The following is a 19,630-nucleotide window of genomic DNA, read 5'->3' as shown; positions in this document are numbered from 1 at the left end:
ATATTCAATGAGTTTTACATGCATGCCATAAGTGAGATATAAAGTAACAAAAAAGATATCCATCTTCTCATTATCTTTTTTATTAATGTAAGTTCGCTTTCGCAATAATGATAATAATAATAATAAATGTGACTATTAAGCCTTAAAATGATACTTAAACTTTTCATCTTTACGATTGAATGCTACAAGTCACAAAGGACCGTGCCTCAAACTTTCATAATTAAGTTTATAATAGTTATGTTAAAAAAAATAAAAATAAAAGAGTGTACATGCAAGCTTGGATGAGGAATAGCTTGAGGGTTCTATGACTGCTTAGCATCATAGAGTTTCGCGCTTAAGCTAATTTAAGTATATATCAACCCTAGGGCATCACGCTCCTTGCCTAGCTAATTATTTTCCCTTTACAAATGCCAAGTCTTTTCCACTCAAGATTTGGTACAAGCCATCCTCACCTATTTTCATCTTTTTGGAATGAAAAATGCTTTTTGGAGCTCTACTAGGGTTTTTTCTTAGCTTTGCTCCCGCCGCCTCCTTCAGCTCTTCCCGCCACTCCGTGGGGAGGGGTTCCTCCCCTCCCCTCCCTCCTTTCTTCTTCTAATGGCTTCCTCCTCTTACAACATGGAGTTTCCTCCTCTTCCTAGGGTCCCCTCGGCCTCTGCACCTGCTTTGCCTAACCCGGTGGGGTTAAACTTTGTCTCAAATCTTACAAAAGAGGACCCAGTAGCAAATGACTTCTCACTCTCCTTCGTCTCCCCAGCGACGAAAGTTCCTTTCTCTGCTGACAAGTTGGCTCTCGGTATTTCGGACTGGGGCTCATCACTTATCGGGTACTCTATAGGACCTCGCCCGACTTACCTCAGTCTTCTTAATGTCGTCAAACGGGCTTGGAACCCAAAAGGTTATGTTGAGCTTCTTCCGCTAAACGACGGCTTCTTCCTTTTCAAGTTCTCTGTGCAGGAAGACTTCCAGGTGGCTTGGACTGGAGGTCCTTGGTTCTTCTTTGGCAGATCGTTCATCATGCAAAAGTGGACTCCAAAGTTTAAACCCAAAAGAGATGAGTTTTCCTCTATCCCTTTATGGATTAAAATTGTTGATTTACCACTTGCGGTATGGAATCCCTCTGGTATATCTAAAATTGCTAGCTTTGTGGGTCACCCGCTTGCGGTTGATGCACTGACTGCTCGGAAAACCAGACTCACGTATGCGAGAGTATGAGTTATGGTTGCTTGTAATTCAACACTCCCTGATGAAATCCCTATCTCTCTCGATGGGGACGATGTTAATTTAAAAGTCCTGTACGACTGGAAACCCTCTCCATGTGCTGGCTGTGGATCATTTGTTCACCCAACTTCTCTCTGCCACATAAACCCTCAACCTAAAGCTCAAGTTATCACTGGCTGAGGCAGGAGCTCCTCTCGAGCTCGGACCTCCAAACCTCCACCACACTCTAAGCCACCGCTCATTACTCCCAAACCTCCCTCAACTATTACTCATCAAATCCAGAACCCCACTATCAATAATCAAACCCAGACCCCCAATGTCATTGCGACTATTCCTCACCCACCTCCTCCCTTCCCCAACCAGCACATCATTTCGGTTACTATCCAACAGACCTCGACAACCCAGGATTTGGTTCCTTCCAAGAAGGTGTCTCCCTGCTCTCAGGATGAACCTAAAGATCCTATTCCCAATTTAAATTCCCCCTCTGAAGCTCACTCTTCTTCCGACAATTCCCATTTTATGTCCAATACCCAGAATTCTCCCATTACATCCACCAATAATCTTTATCCTCCTTTGCTTTCAGGCTTCGTAAAATTGCCTGCAGACCCACCTTTAGCCTCTCCTAACATATTTGCGATTCTGCAACCTGAGGATGAACCACCTGACCTTGAACATACATCTTCTAGTTTGAGCCAGATTAATTCTAAGGTTCAAATAGAACAGTCTTCTAATGTTCCCCCACCAAAATTGCAAAAAGAGCCTGCTGAAGTTCATAAACCACCCAATGCCAAATCAGCCAAAAAAACTCGCCCTTCCAAATCAAAATCCAAATGATCCATGGACCCATTGGTTGCTGGAACGTCAGGGGATTTAACTCTACTGATAAATTTCTGGCTTGTAAACATTTAATCTCTTCTTTCCATCTGGACATGCTGTGCATCCTTGAGGAAAAAATCCTTGTTGCCTCAATGAGTGACCCATGGTTTTTAAACACCCACAGACTATTCTCAAATGAGAGGTCTTGCTCCAATTTTCATTGCTCTTCACCGGGCAGGATTTGGATAAAATGAAACTCTGACAATGTCTTCTTCAACCCATCCTTCACCTCCCCCCAAATTATTCATGGGGAATTGCGATCCCCCTCTATGCCACCGATTCTTCTCAGTGTTGTTTATGCTGCTAATACTACTATGGAGAGAGCAACTCTTTGGAATCAGTTGCTTAATTAATTTAGCTCCTAACATCAATTCACCCTGGGCAATTCTCGGAGATTTTAACTGCTGCAGGTTTTTGAATGAAAAATCTGGGGGAAGACCTCAATCCCACAGTCGTTTGGAGGAATTGAATTCCTGAATTTTCAACTCTGCTGTTTTGGATCTTCCCTCCACTGGTTTGTTCTACACTTGGTTTAATCAGAGAGCTGAAGATCCTATCCATATTAAGTTGGATCGTATTCTGGTTAATTCTATTTGGATAGATTCTTTCCCTAACTCTTTATATAGAGTGGAACCTCCTGCATGCTCCGACCACTCTCCCTTGGTGCTTTTCAATGGGAATTGTCATAATTTTATCGCCAGATTTCAGTTCAAGAATTATTTGCTGAACCTTAATGGTTTTTGGGAGGGCTTAATCTCTGTTTTTGCTTCTCAAAACACGGGCAGCCCGATTTCTGCTTTCTTCTCTAAACTGCATAGTGTTAAAGATTTTCTAAGAGGAAAGAAATGGACCAATTCCTCTTACCTCTCCATCAGAATTAGGGATTTGCAAATGGATCAAAATAATTGCATTTCTAAAATTCAAAGTAATCCCCAAGACCCTGCTCTGAATTCTGAACTGAAACATATTAACCTCAAGCTTGGCTCCCTTCAAAATGCATGGAGTTCTTGGGTTATTCAGCGTGCAAAAGCTAATTGGCTTGCTAAAGGAGAGGATGATTTAGGGTTCTTATTTTCTAGAATTAAATCTAGAAATTCCTTTAGCCGTATCAAAGAAATTTCTACTGAGGATGGTCAATTTTCTTCGCATAAAGACATAGCTAAAGCTGCTATTACTCATTTCCAAAAGCTTTTCAATGCTCCTAAACCTGCCAACTTCGGAAATTATCAAATTCCTATTGGGGATACTATTCCTACCCATCTTATACCCCCTCTTACTTTGTCGATCACTGATGTGGAGATTAAGAATGTTGTTTTTGCTGGATCATCCTCTAAAGCTCCTGGCCCAGATGGGTTTACCTTTGAGTTCTATAAGGGCACTTGGGAGATTATTGGAAATCAACTTTGCAAAGCTATAAAACATTTCTTTATTACTGGTTTTCTTCCCAAATGTGCCAAAGCTACAGCTATTGCTTTGATTCCTAAGGGTACACATGCTTCCACCTTCATGGATTTCAGGCCGATCTCTCTTTGCAATGTTTTTTTATAAGATTATTGCTAAAATTATAGCAAATAGGATGAAAGATGTGATGCCCTTCATCATTCATCAAAGCCAATCTGGGTTTATCAAAGAGAGAATTTCTACTGACAATATTGTGTTGGCTTCTGAAATGCTTAGGGATTTTAACTCCAATGCCAGAGAAATTTTTTTTTGTGCAAAACTAGACATCCGTAAAGCTTTTGATAATGTGTCTAGAGACTTTCTTTTATCCAGGCTTCTTGATAAAGGCTTCCCTCCTCTCTTTGTTAAGTGGATTGATGGGTGTATCAATGATGTCTATTTTTCTATTTGCATTAATGGTGGGCTTGAAGGTTTCTTTAGCTCTTCCTCTCGGCTTAGACAAGGGTGCCTGCTGTCACCTTTACTGTTTTCGGTTGTGATGGACGCCTTCTCATGTGAGCTTAATGGCAGTAATTTTGTTGGGATTTCTTCTGTGGGCTTCTCTGTTAAACATCTTCTTTATGCAGATGATATCCTAGTTTTTGGGAAAGCCAATCTGATGAATGCTGCTTTATTGAAAACCTCTCTTGGGAACTTTGCTGATTCCTCGGGTCTTGGGGTTAACAACTCGAAATGCACCATTTTGTTCTCTTATAACACCCCTAATGATAAGGATATCACCTCTCTCCTTGGGTTCTCCCAAACTGATAATACCATCACTTACCTTGGACTACCCATCTCTACCAAAAAGCTTAAGCCTACTAACTTCCAACCACTATTGAGTAGGCTTTCTACTCTACCTGCTGGTTGGAAAGTAAAATTCTTGTCTTTTGCATGTATAATTCAGTTCTTAAAGTTTACTATTGTTAATATCATTGCTTATTGGATAAGGGGAGCGATTATACCAAAAACCACCACTAAGAAGATTGACAAACTTTGTTCAAAGTTTATGTATCATGGCTCTGACAATGCTAAAAAACTTCACCTTATATCTTGGAAGAAAACTTGCATTCCTAAATGCTTTGGAGGCTGGGGCTTCCCTCTATTGAATCCCTGCATTTTGCTTATGGCTGTTTATTTATTTGGAGGTTTTTTAGCCATAATAACCTGATGGCTAACTGGTTTAGGAACAAATATTTATCACCTTGGAAACCCTTTGGCACCAAAACTTCCAAATTTTGGAAATTAATTTCCTTTATTGCCCATAAAATCAAAGGTATGATTAAATTGCATGTGGTGGAGGAGAATGGCTTTTTATCCTTGAACTGGGATCCCTGGTGTGGTGGTTATGCTATCTCTGATTTCAGCAACTTTACTAATTCATCTATTAAGTATGTGAAGGATATCATTTTGAATGGGCAATGGTCTCCCCCTCGAGTTTTTGAGCAGTCTCTGATCAACCACATTAAGTCTGTCCAAATTTTGCCTGCAACTCATCTGAATATTACCTGGGTTGGAAGTGATAAACCATGTTTCAATGTTTTCTATATGCACTTCTATGCTGAGTTGCAGAAATTTCCCTGGATTGATTTTGTTTGGCACCGTAGATATGCTCTCAGACACTCCTCTTTTGTCTGGTAGGCTTTCCTTGGAGGTTTAAAAATTGCTAATGAGCTTGCTAGACGAAACATCAATATACCTCCTATCTGCGAGCTTTGCAAGGATGATTTTGAAAGTATCTCTCACTGTTTTTTTCAGTGTGATTACATATTTTTGGTTATTTCTACATTACTTCCCTCTCTCCGGAATTTTTTGATGCGCCCAACTCTTTTACAGGTTTTTGATTTTTTTTTAGGACAATGATAAGATGAAATCTTTTGAGAAGGAATTTTGTTACTTTGTCATTTGTTGTTCTCTTTACTATTTATGGAGAGAACGTAATGAATGTCGATTTGCGAATGCTGAGGTCTCTATCAATGCCATTATTAGAAGGATTACTAATGCTATCAATGGAAAGACTGGTAATTGGAAAAATTTGGATATGCTGCAGAATTCTTTTCCATTTTGTTTCAGGGGGTGCTAAAGGTTATATGCTAATTGCCGTTTTTGTGGAGGATTTTTTTGGGGGGAAGTCTTTCTTCCCCCACCGGACGATAATGTGCAGAACTACCAATTTGGTATCTTCCCTTGGAGGGCCAGCTAGTTTAAGCATTCTTCTCATTCGGCTTGTTTACCTTTTGCTGGCAACCAGGATATCTGTTTATCCTTTTGGAAGGCTGGGGTTGGTTTGCTGTTCAAATGCGCTCTCGAAGATTATGCTCTTGCTCCTGATGGCAACCAGGGAAGGGTGGTTTGTTTAATCCATATGATCATGTAATGATTTATGCTTATTAAGCTTTCCCAGCTTTTTAAGTTGTTTTGGTAGTTCATTTTCCTGAGTCCGATTGGTTTTTTGACCTCTTTTTGTTTTTGAGGTCTATTTTTGTACCCGTTTTGATAGGTTGTTTCTTTCTGTAATTGTTGTTTCTTGATTAATATACGGGCCAAGCCCTCAAAATTTCCCCAAAAAAAAGAAAGCTAAACATAAAAAGTAGAAAGAGGCTATAAATTATATTTCTCACTTTTGACTTGATACAAACTTAAAGACACCGCCATTATTTATCCTAGTATTATATAGTTAGGATTGTACCAACATATTTCAATCTAATGGTTACAAATGGCTCTTTAGTGTATTCTCATACATTCTATCATAAATGACATTAAATGTCTATTCTAGATTTTTTGGTGGCCTAATTTTATAGAAGAATTTTCGGCGGCATTTTGACTGTTGTATTTCCAACAGAGTTTCCGGCGGCTTTTCCAGCACTTTATAATAATTTCTAAAAAATCATATATTAGTAATTTAATTAATTAATAATGTAAAGTTTATTTTAATTAATTATTATTTTGAATTTGTATTATTTAAATATAGAAGTTTATGTTTTATGACACATTTTACTACAAATCAAAGTGGTTAAGTATTTGTACTCCTACACACACTCAGGTCCTAAGTTTGAATCTCGAGCAATTGTGTATTTAATTGTCATATTATATCTTTTTGGACACATCTCATCTTGATCTATTGATTGGGAGTTTTGGTTACCAACCAAGAGATCTTGAGTTCAAGTCTCGCACATTTAATGTATGTGGGTTTGCATTAATTGGCCTAAATGTTCCAAAAAAAATCTTTTAGAAATGGTGCACATTGTACTTCCAATGATCAATGCAGCTTCCTTCAACCTTTCTAGCATCTTTTTAATAGTCCATAATACTCTTCTTACATAAAACTAAATAATCCCATACTATATTACTATAAAAAAATTAATAATACTAAGCCATGTAAATATGTAAAATAACTATTAAATAAATAATGTGTATTAAAATTTTAAGTTCATTATATAGAGAGAAATACATTTGTATTTTTTCTTCCAAGTTTTCTCAAAAACTCAGATATTATGTAATATTAAATAAATGTTATGAAAACTATTAACTGAATTAATGTTGTCCAGCTTGTCATAATTAACTTAATGAACTCTTTAAGTTTTCGTTGCCATTAATCTAATTGTCTAAAGCATATATGTATCGTAAGAACTTAGAAACTTTATTCAATAATTAATTATTTTAAAGTTCCTACCTATAAAAAACTGAAATCATACATATATACACAATATGTTACCTTTGGCAATTAGTTCATCTCCCTGTCTCCACAGTGTGAGAGTAAGAACACAAGATAGAGTGCAAACAAGCCTATCGTATAGAAAGAAAAACTTGGGCTCTCCCCACGAGCCATCTTGGAGCTGGTTCTTTAGGATCCATTGGAGTGTTGTTGGAAACTGAGGCTTATTTGGATCATCCATTGAGGGAATTCTTGCAACCCAAGCCGTGTCATAGGGTGATGGACTTATCTCACCATCTCCCAATGATGCGAACAGCTCCTTGATCTCTCTCACTAAGGTCTCAATCCTCTCTTGTTCTTCATCCACCACCTACCAAATGAATAACAGTAATTAGTTGTTTTGTAAAACATAACTGAACTGAACTATCATGGCAACTTATTGGAGTGCATATCCCTTAAGTGTATTGTTTTAGGAAGAACAATAATAGTAAAAAGTGTAAGCGCGCATACCATGGATAGTACTGGGTCCTTTATCATTGCTTCTGGGATGACTTTCAGAGCTCCAACGGCACCTTTGCATGCATGAGTTAGGCAGAAAATGAAGAACCGATCGAGTAAAAACTTCAGCTCTAAAAAAAATTCTGAGAGGTTCAAGTGATAGATAGATACCTTTAGGTCTTGTTTTGTAGAAACAAGTATTGAGAGCTGCAGGATGGCTGAAGTTGCTGAAGCTTAATGATCTCAGCTGAAGATCAGTACTACCATATAGGGAATAAGATGGAATGTTGGGATTTGAAAGAAGCATTTTATTAGTTAAGCTCCCCATTTCTTCTTATTCTTCTTTATTGAAAGCTTGCTCGCTTTCCTCTTTATTTATAGCAGTCCAATGCTCGACTGATCATTTTCTTAAATGGTCAGCGATGATTAAAATTAAACCACTAACGATGTGATAGGAAACAAGCATCGCCCTCTTACGGATTGTTTTAAATTTATTAAATCTGTTATTATCTTATTATTACTATTATTATAATTATTATTGTTAGAAAATATTTTAACTATAAATTTTTCATATGATTTTAATTTGTTAACCATTTTTAAGATCTTACTGATTAATTATTATTATTCACGGAGGGGCCTACGTGTTGATATAATGAAAAATTACAAGTCCTTAAGGGGACCATCAGCCCACTACTGCTCAAGGAGCTACAATTATCAAAAAAACCTAAGAGCCGATTATCCCCACCTATAAGTAATACAAAATTGCCTAGTAACATTCTAAGGCGGCACAGGAGTGCCCAAAAATAAGAAAGCTCTAAAAATTTCCAATCAGTCCAGACTTCCTTAGCAAAAACTCCCTGAAGAGGGTTCTTGTTAAGATATTTAATGAGTAGTTTGAGGGTCATAAAAGGTGGACACATACCTCATGGACCCACAAGGAAAACTTCATTTACTAAGACACGTAGAGGTGGAGTTAGGGGTGTCAATATTTGAAACTATCCAAAAACTCATAATTTTGAGTTAGGGATTTTGACCCATTCGTGAAACTGGGTTGGATTTTGGTTGACACGAAAATCCGAAATCAACTCGGTTTGACTCATTCTTAATTAATTTATGAGGGTTTTAAAAGATTGTTATGAAAGAAATAAATATTATTTCCAAAAAATAACAAATCATGTTATATAAATGAATTAAAGTTGATTTAATTTAAATTGATTGAAGTAAATCTTACCTTAATTTGATCTAAATTTAAATAAATCGAATTAAATAAAATTTTTTAGTAAAATATATCTGAAGTGGGTTAGGTTCGGATTTAAAAAAATTGACATGTTTGCAAAAAAATGGGCCAGAATTGGATCGTGTCAACAGCATCGGATTAGTTTTAAATTGGATACGAACCCAACCCATAACTTGATCTATTTTAATTGAGAGCCCTAGAGGGAGTCATCCTTCACAAGGACAATTAAGAGATCTTGTCAATTGTTCAATTTGTCAAACTCCCTCCAATCAATTAAGGATGTCCACTTGTAGCTATTTATGAAGAGATACTGCCATCATGCATGTCCACCTTATCAATTACAAGAAAGTCTTCATCCATGAAGGTTACAAACTTACAACTCATCTATCAAAACTGGTCAACCATGGAGCCTATCACTCTCTTAACTTAAGTATGAACGAAAAAATTGATCTGATATGCTCCACCACAGGTCGCCAATGACCTCGAGAAGCTAGACAATTATAACCTTCTAGATCTGGCACTCTCTAGCAAAATCACCTTCACCTGTTTGCTCTAGCTAGGAATGGTAAATTATCCTTCAAGTTAGTTAGCGGATAAAATATGTTTTAGCTAGGTTGTCTATATAGTCTCTTTTGTTTTATGTATTTTTATTTACTTATTGATATATATTTTTTTTAAGTTTTAAAATCTTTATAAATAAAAATATGAAGAGAAATAGTTTCACCAAAAGGGAAATTTAAAAAAAAAAAAGATCATTATTAAAGGTTAAATTAGGAGAATGAATATGATTAAAAAAATAAAAAAGGATAATCAATTTAAAGGTGATAAGCAGCGCTTCTTTTCAGTACAGTCTCCGACAGCTTTATGTTTCTTATTTTAACTAAAAATGTAAAATCTACACAGCTCATCTTGACCTGTTGGTTGAGAGCTTAGGCTTTCAACCAAGAGGTCTTCAGTTTGAGTCTTTGTGTATGCGTTGAGTGTGTGAGTTTGCCTTAAATGATCTAAATGTCTCAAAAAAAATGTAAAATCTATTTAGATGTATGATCCTTTTAATTTCTTTTTAATTATATTTTTATTTCTAATTTAATCTTTAATAATAATCCTTTTTAAAAGGTTCCCCCTCACCAAACCCGAGCACATACTTGGTGAAATTAGCTGTAGCATTTTCTGAAGCTCTGAAGCAAGTTTGCCGTCCCTTACTTGTCATGTCAAGGATGTCATGCAAGCCTTCACAATTTACAGTATTAACAGAAGTAAAATTTTATTTTAAGATTTTAAGCCAAAGAAGGCCACGCCAAGCATTATTTTTGTCAGAAGTTCATTTACAAAGAATTTTTAAATCCGATATTATATTATTTGAGCTCAATTTTTCAAAGAATTTGAAGACGATGGCAGCAGCTGCAGCAGCATTTAATGAATTTGGTTACAAGTTAAACAGTAGCGTAGCTTCTTGTCAGAAGTGTTATAATACGCAGTTAATACTCTTCGTGTATTATTATTTTCTTAAAGCTACCACTATTATTTTTTCATGTATTTTTATCAAAAGAGAAAAATATATAACATGACTGAGATATTTATTTATTTATTTTTCTGCCATATCATGACTGTATTCAATTTCTCACATAACCAGTTCATTAATGCGCGCCATCTTCATAATAGATAGACTTGTTGGCACAAATATTTATTTTATTATTAATTAAAAAAACATATTCATCTAATACAATGAAAACATATATATAATAATTAATGAAGTGTTTAGGTTATAGATGAGAGTTATATCTCAATTTATAGATCATTAAATTAGTAGTTGGGCAAACACCACTCCTATTCAATGCATCATTAACATAAGCCAATCTACTAAAATCTTTCTTTGTCTTAGCCAAAATTTTTTAAGGGAAAAATTCACCGATGGGCACATGTGTCTATATAAGAATCTAAATCTTAAATTTGAGTTAATTTTGATATGTGCATATATGAATATCATATGTTATAGTAATGATATGTCATAGCCATATCAATCATGTTGGAAATGATATCTCTTGCATGCTGTATGAATGAAATATGTAGGATTTCATAAGATTATATTGAGAACATTATAGAATAATTAAGAGATCATGCAATCAACATCTGCAAATTGGTGCATATTAGGTCACATCCACATTTCTCCTGACAAGGTTCGACCTTGTTGGGGTTTTCGGGGGCAACGTCCTTGGAACAAATTTTGGTTATAAGGATATTTTTGGATTATCTTTACTATTTCTCTTTGTATTTTACAATTGCCTAAAGATCATATTATTTTAAAACGTTTATGAGGGCAATTGCCTAAAAATCTTTATAATAATACCTCCATACAATATGTATACTTTTTCTTGGGTGGCAGTCACCTAAAAATTATAGTATTTTATTTTTTTTAGTAGGGGCAAATATATAAAGACTCCTATAAACTATAGGGAGGCCTGAATACTAGGGGGTTCCGCCATATATATATATAGTTCTCTAGTGCTCCACAATATGACTTTCACATAAAAATCATAAAAAAGGTTTTCTTGGAGAAATAAGATTTTTTTTTTTTTTGGGAAAAAATAAGATTTTATTAGATATTATGTTCAGATGTCAGGACTTGTATCCGAAGATATGGGCGTCCACATATAAAATCTGACACATATTTAGACTTTATCCTGTATGAGATTTCATAAAGTTTTTTATTCGAAGAAAAGACTTGGCCGAACAACCCATCAAAGTGCAGAAGATCATTAATTTAGCATGTCTGCTACCAACTTTGAATTTGACCATATTAATGCGATAAAGGTGGCTAACGTGGCCTCTTTTTAAACTTTTTATGAGAGTAAAATATTATACAACGATGCAAATTCAGTTCTTGATTTGTTAGATTGGAATTTTGGCTATCAATTAAGCCATTGCCATAATCTGGAAGCATTTTGGCTGCCATGGGAACTTTTCTGTACAAGTATGCTGAAGATCGAAGATATTAATTAAACAGAAGAGACAATCAAAGATCGTAGAATGCCCTCATAACATGCTCAATCCATCTTCTATGATGTTGTCTTTTCCATTCATTCATGTAGTTTCTGAAGAATTTAGCACAATATAATATATAATATGCATGTACCACTATGTTCTATGGCACTAGCTACTTATGGAATAGATGGGAGGGGATGTGAGTTCAATCACTACGGAGGCTGCCATGTTCATTATTGGCGCTAATCTGTCAAGAAATTTCTCAACTCTTAAGTCAATGGCTCTAGCTAGATATGGAGAAATTGTTCTGTGCAAGGCAGGATGTAGAACAACGTTCAAGGATCAATCAAAATGCGCCACGTACATCAACGGTATCGAGCCGCGATACCAAGCGGTATTAAGCAATACCGCACTGCGGTACCGAGCACGTACAGAGGTGACGTGACACATTATAGTTGATCTTTGGAGGACGTTCGGCATCTACACAAAATAATTAATCCTAGATATAAAGGCTTAATTTGGTAAATCCTATGGATATGGTATTGTCAGTCTTAGAACTGTGTTAAATCCTAAATATTATTTGGCATATATATTTCATAAATTATTTAACTGTTATTTCAAGGTTTTAGGGTTTGAAAGAATATCAGATTTATATATAAATACAATTAATAAGATGGTGGATGTGAAGTTAAGCCTAATTTGATAACAAAATCACTAAAAAAATAGACTTCATGCTGATAAACAAATTAGGAAATGATGTATAAAATTAGATTTGTGAGCTTATTTGATTCAATAAAATTAATAAATATTTTTTTAAAATATAATAATCTTAACTGTTAACTTAGATAATTAGAGTGTAAAATGAAATAATGTCATCTTCTCCCTTTCAACTCATCGGATGAAGGCATCAACGTGATCAAAGATGTGTGAAGGAGGAGAGGAGTTCATGACGGCATCTTTCCAAGAAAAGAAATCGACGAGATCGACAACATGTGAACATGAAATCTCTTAATTGTCTGATATTGCATTTTTATTTGCACTTTATTCATAATCTTCATCTGCATGTGCACTAAGTTGAAAGAAATATTAAAAAGCAATATTCTAATGCTGTTAAGATAAGAGCATTGCTTTAAGATTGAAGTCCATCATCAATGTTCGCAATTGTCAATGAAAGGAGCATGATCACCATGGTTTTTCCCACCATGACTTGGATTATAATACTTTCTTCAATACAAGACCCCTCCACCTTTCAATATTGTGTGGTTAACCCTCTTGACTTAATGTACAAGTAATATGTGAAATTGAGTTCAAAATTTCCTTCAAAATCCTTGGCTGTCCACCTAAAGAAGAATGCAAAAAAAATTTCATTCAAATAAAGATTCTCTTTTCTTATTTATCCTAGATGACCACCCATGCACTATATTATTTTCCTATTTCAGTTGGTTTACATCAATGATCAGCTTTAAGCCTATATCTTTTTGCTCTAAAATGGATATTATTATTATACATTTGCAAGAGGATGTACCATAGTTTATGCTTTTTTGCATATAATATTCTTCTTATCAATAAGATTAGAGAAAGAGTTAAAGATAAACTTGAACAATGGAGGTCAACCTTAGATTCCAAAGATTTTCATTTGAGTATATATATAACCGAATGCATTGATTATAATTTTAGTAGTAATAGATCTAGTGGGGGGGGACTATGACTTTGGGCGATCAAGTCATTAATAAGAGTACATATTTGAGATATCTCATGTATATTTTTCAAAGTGATGGTTAAATATATGAGAATATTATTAGTAGAATTCAAGTTGGATGGTTGAAGTGGAGGAATGCATCAGGCCTATTTTGTGATATAAAAGTATCCCTCAAACTTAAGGGAAAATTCTATAAGATGATGGTGAGACTTCGAAACCCCATGTAACCCAAGTTTTGAAATATAACTAAATTATTATAGATTATTCAAAGCATCACTATAAAGCTTTAATTGTACTACAACATTATTTTTTATGAACCATAATGATTTGAAATATAACTAAATTATTATAGATTATTCAAAGCATCACTATAAAGCTTTAATTGTACTATAACATTATTTTTTATGAACCATAATGATTTTCTAATTTTAATCAAAAAGTTCTCTCTCATTATCCTCTAATTGGTGGTTTCACTGCCAAATGACACCACATATAAAAGATTATAACCATAACCCTCTAATCGTGTAGTTTTTCCGCCAAATGGCATCATTAAATTACGATCATAGTCAGAGCTCGTATATTCCCCAACTATTTTAAATCTTTGAGTAATGAATCAATATGATATGATTGATAGGGCACAAAATCCTATGTTAACTAAGGTGGATTCAAAATTTTCCTCTTAGATAAATATTCACCTAAGGCCTACAAGGTATCATTGGACGAAGCAACCCATGGCTGCCAATAAGGATCTTTCTGTCAAGTTGGATCAACTACCTCCTCTGACTAAGTAGACCGGGGACCATGATGACTCGGGATGACGGAACTATGGGATCTTGATCGAGTCTACCATCACTCCCCCTACCATCAACTTTAAGTACGAGATGATGAATTTTTAATTTTAAATATCAATTTTCTAAATACCTCAAAAAGATGTTTTACTATGCACCGTATATTATGTATATATTTGATAAATATCTTTAATCAAAAGTTATCACTCATTATCGGGAGGGGTAATTAACTATAGGGGCTTGCGCTTATAGGAAACATGAATTCAGATCATAAAGTCCTCGCAAAATGAGGGCGAAATCTCTGGGTATTATCTCATTCAAAACCCAAGATGCCTTCTGAAAATTTGGCGTGGAACTTAAACATTAAAACTCCTCGATGACCCGAAAAAAAGAAAGGGTCGCAGAGAAGTCGAGGCGTGAATGTACGGAACCCACAATCTTAAATGAGATAACTCAAAGCCATCTAGTGTTGGCCGAATAAGTCCATTGGTGGACCTTAGACTTCGAGTGTTTATCGTATTTACCTTCATTCACAAATTCATTTTCTATTCATTGAATTCAAACGTAAATGCAATGTTGTGAAAACCAGACTATACAATGAACTGAAGTAGAGGTTCACTTCAACCTGTCGAACAAGATAATATAATAATTACTAAATAAAATTTAGATGAAATAAAAATCATATAAAAATAATAATTATTTATAAAAAAATAAATCAAATTTATACATTACTAATATCTTACATAATTTTAAATGTAAACATATTCAATCTTTAAATTCAATTCAAATTTAACAAAAATTTAAGTTACATATCAGTTTATAAGTTTGGTATAAATTATTATTAATTAAATTTATAATTAAATTACAAATATTGTTTAATATTTTATTCTTAATATTTTAAAATAATATATTTAATTATTCCAAAAATTTAAAAATTGAATCAACCAGGTTCAAGAGAACCATGATCGATTTAGCAGCCAGATATGGCCAGTTCGATGTAAAAGTGATTTTTAGGATGAATCGGACACGCTATAAGACTGGTTCATGATTGAATCAATCATACCGGTTGGGTTTTTAAACCCAATCCTTCAGTGCTATATTGCAAATATGAATACATCTTATAAAATCTTATTTAATAAATGGATAATTAAAGCATGTTATACAATAGGTGCACTCTATTGAATTGACACATTATAACCATTTATATAGTACATTATACAAAATCTATGATTTGGTTTAGAAAAGCAATGACTGCAGTACATTTTCTCATGGGCAAAAATAGGCTATGTTGATAAAATTAAGCATTTACCTGCATTACGAAGAATCCAATGGAAATGCAAGTCACATTTGTATAAGTGATAGGGTTAATTAGAGTGTTGGAGTGTAAACTTTATCCATCGACTCTACAGGTTGACCATTGATTCTTTTATTGAGAGAAAATCGAATTATTCTGCCATGTTCGAAGATCAGTCGGCGACAAGAATGTGAAATATGTTTATTGGGCTTCAGGTACTCATGCGTAAATTCAACAAATGCATCATCGATCTTTTCTTCTATGTAAGATAGTGCATCTTGCTCAGAGCAATTATGTTCTTTCATGTACATATAAACTGCACTTCTTTCCTCTGTCATTAGATTCTGAAGCCAAATGAATGAGAATTAATGACTTCGTTTTTGCAATCACACAATTAAAATATAGTTAGTTTAATAAAAGATTTCACTGCAGTACTTACCAACAATGCAATGTATGAAGCTAGTTGCTCAAGAATTGTTGATTTGTGAACCAAGCTTTTGAGTGCATTACCTGGCAGAACATCTCCCATGAGAAGCACGGCTGGTAACAATCTAATGGTCACTGCGAGTCCTCTCTTAACTTGATCTACATATTCTTCAAAGATTTCAAATTGCTTGATGTCTTTAAATTCTCTGATTTTAAGGTATTGTTGCACTTGTTGTTTTCTCTGTCACATAAATCAAAGTTTTGGCTTTGAATTATTTTAAATCTGATAATAAATTATTTTATATAAGTTACTTTTTATGTATCTTACTAAATCATGTAAGTAGGGAAAGACATCTTTTCCTTGAGCATTATTAGCTCCTATTGCCTGTTCATTCATGGTTTCATAAGCTACCATAAATACTCGTTTCAATTTGCTCGGTAGAACTTGCACCATTGCAGGTTTCCATCTACAAACAAGTTTAATCAAAACATTATATGAATTTTGCCTAATAAAATATTGACTGATACATATAAATTACTTACTCATTGATTGCTTGACAAAATATTTTTAGTTCTTCAAAGGATTCATGGCTCTGAAAAATATCTTTGAGTATACTTTCAATGCAATTACATTTGGTATAAGCAATCCTAGAGGTTGAAAATTCTGGCTCATATATAGCTGCACATATTGAGAAATGAATCTCCTTTGGGTTCAATTGGGTGACAACAAGATTATTAAAGCCACAGGAATTCCACCATCTGATATTCATAAAGTAAATTAGGAATTTTAATAAAACGTTATCATCAGCATTTGTGGATAGTGTGCAAAAATCAACTCACAGAAGTATCGATTTAGCTTCTCTTGTGTGTATGGCCTGCAGCTTGTTGCACTCTAACTTGGCCAATTCCAAGTATTTCGAATTATTGATATTATACATCCTAAATATTAACATACAAACCATAAAATCTGATGTATATGTAACTAGTAGCAAAGATGTCGATTGTTTTACCTAAAGATAGTTTTCTCAATCCAAACATCATTATCTCCATAATTTTTTATGTATTCTTGCATTTCAAGCATAGGAAGACTCATCTTCCATGGGTTTCTCAGTGCCCATTCAATCTGTTTATTTTAAAGCTTAAGTGAATCAAGAACTAAAGCTTCATATTTATATTGATCAGAAGGAAAAGATGAAAATATTGACACAAACTAACCTCCTTATTTAAGGCTTTCTTTATTGCCCACTTGTCATAAACATGATTGTCTTTGATGCTTTTAATCAAATGTTGCTCTGTGAAAATTTTTGTTTGTTTTAGTATCTTCTCTCCCAAAAATGCGATTTGGGAGAATCGATACAAACTGAAGAAATCTGAAACTCCTTTATGTGTCTCGCCCATATAGCATAAGAAAGTACCATCAATATCCTTGAAGTACTCCAGCACATCTGCATATCATCACCTATTGTGAGAATTTTTTGATAAATACATACATACATACATACACTATGTGTGTGTGTGTGAGAGAGAGAGAGAGAGAGAGAGCGAGAGAGATAGAGAGAAGACTGCTTGTTAGTTTCTATATGTGAAAGAAGGCTCACCAGGAGATATAGGATAGCCATGTAACCTTAATAATCTGAGCCCCATACAGGTATCATCAATGTCAGTAACAATGGCATCTCTTTCCCATGCTAGACCATCTTTCCTAAGATTTCTGTTGATCAGCATAAAAATTCACTTTTAGTTGGCAAAAAAATAATTGTAACTTTATATATTGTGCACATATAAGAAACTCATTACCTATATAAGAAGTCAAGAGCATTAGAAATTTCCTTGCGAAAGTGATGATCTATTCCCAAGCGTTGGATTGTATCGATCATCCAATTGTGCTCAAAAATGTCAATTGGATATACAACAGGTGCTGCAAGCAAATAATACAGAGAAATAATTCAATATATATATATATATATAAACCCAAAAAAAAATCATATACAATAATCTATAATCATATAATCCCATCATTTTATTCAATTAATTAGTATAAACGAATAACTAAATTAATAAGAAATAGAACCTGAGGAATCCTAATCAGTCTCACACTCTTGAATCTATTCCTTGACTTAAAATCATTTAAACTAAATATAATGAGCTAAAAAGCCCAGTAAATCACTAAAATCTTATAACTAAATTTAAAACATGATAAAGAAGTAATATGCATGTGATCAATAAATTCATGATAGTGATAATCATGTGACCAAGAATCAGTGCAAAAATAGTACAACTCACATGCAGTAGTAGTAGAATCTATAATATTACAGCTCCTAATTTAATACATTGACATGATTTGTAAGAGTCTTTCTTGATCTATACGATCCCTTTACTGATTATCACGAATTGATAATATTAATACTATGAGTAATTTATCTATTCAACACATGCATTAGTTTATTTGTTTTTACACTGTATTGCTTTACTGGTCTCATGCTATACTATTTACTATTAGAAACTTTAATACTATTGCTTGTGCATTTTACTATTTTTGCATTGATTCATGGTCATATTAATATTACTACTAAAATTTGACAACTAAATGAATATTTCTCCTTTGCCATACTTTGAGTTTAGTTTTAGGATTTTGTGAACCGCTTGACTATTAAGCTCATTATATATGATTTAAATGATTATATATTAGGGTGTAGGATTAGGAGTATAAGGCTAGTTAGGATTCTCCAAATTTATTATTAGACTATTTTTTATCTTTAATTTTTCTTTTGTACTAAGGATTGAAATGATAGATTATATTTATATGATTCTCGATTATTGTATATGATATTTGAGAAATAAATTGAGAGGCATATGGATGTTTTCATTAATAGAATTAATTTTACTGGTACTTATATCGATAAATGAAGTTAGATAGCTCAAGCATTATTCTTAAAACATAAAAGAAAAGTTCTTCCAATTTAGATTATGAAGTCTCATGAGGTTCTCTTTAATTCTCCTATATAAGTCCATATTGATTCCACCCTTTGTCCCATACTATTGGAGAAGAGAAAGTTCTCCAAATAGGGAATTCCTCCTCCCTGGTACATTGTCAAAAGCACTAGTTGTAGTATCTCTATCTGAGAGAAGAGAAAAATTAAAAGTTTATTGGATATATTGGTTCATATTGTGCAAATAGTTATGGATAGTCCAAGTCAGATAAAGCAAAGTATTCCTCTAAGAAAGAGTATATCATTGTTGACTTGCACAATATGATGGGGAAATCCATTCAAGAAATAATGAATTACCTCAAAGTATACAAAAGAAAGACTACTAAGAAGCAGACAAAATAGATGCTTTAAATAATTTAGTTGAAGAACTTTGTAACTTTGTGAGAAGTTGATTGTAAACTGATCGTCTTGATTTGTAAGACCGATAACCTTTTGTACTTCAAACAAATACTAGTGGAACTTTACAATTGGGCAAGGCCCCGTGGTTTTTTGCCCTCTTTCGGGTTTTCCACGTAAAAACCTTG

The 19,630-nt window shown here is 34.0% G+C and overlaps 1 protein-coding gene across 1 annotated transcript in view; it reads right to left on the bottom strand.

Annotated features, from left to right (window-relative positions):
- Window positions 1-15,764: 15,764 nt before the first annotated feature.
- Window positions 15,765-19,630, bottom strand: part of LOC110095910 (bifunctional levopimaradiene synthase, chloroplastic-like) — a 6,907-nt gene continuing 3,041 nt past the window's right edge. The window contains exons 4-12 of the mRNA XM_028696494.1: window positions 17,914-18,034; window positions 17,715-17,827; window positions 17,332-17,561; window positions 17,127-17,239; window positions 16,957-17,055; window positions 16,660-16,875; window positions 16,445-16,583; window positions 16,130-16,357; window positions 15,765-16,034 (exon numbers count right to left, since the gene is read on the bottom strand). Of these exons, the coding sequence (XP_028552327.1) occupies window positions 15,765-16,034; window positions 16,130-16,357; window positions 16,445-16,583; window positions 16,660-16,875; window positions 16,957-17,055; window positions 17,127-17,239; window positions 17,332-17,561; window positions 17,715-17,827; window positions 17,914-18,034 (1,529 nt within the window). The remainder of the gene's footprint in view (window positions 16,035-16,129; window positions 16,358-16,444; window positions 16,584-16,659; window positions 16,876-16,956; window positions 17,056-17,126; window positions 17,240-17,331; window positions 17,562-17,714; window positions 17,828-17,913; window positions 18,035-19,630) is intronic.

This window comes from Dendrobium catenatum, unplaced genomic scaffold (assembly GCF_001605985.2).
Source record: "Dendrobium catenatum unplaced genomic scaffold, ASM160598v2 fragScaff_scaffold_81, whole genome shotgun sequence".
Classification (NCBI taxonomy): domain Eukaryota; kingdom Viridiplantae; phylum Streptophyta; class Magnoliopsida; order Asparagales; family Orchidaceae; genus Dendrobium; species Dendrobium catenatum.
This window is presented reverse-complemented; position numbering and strand designations above follow the sequence as displayed.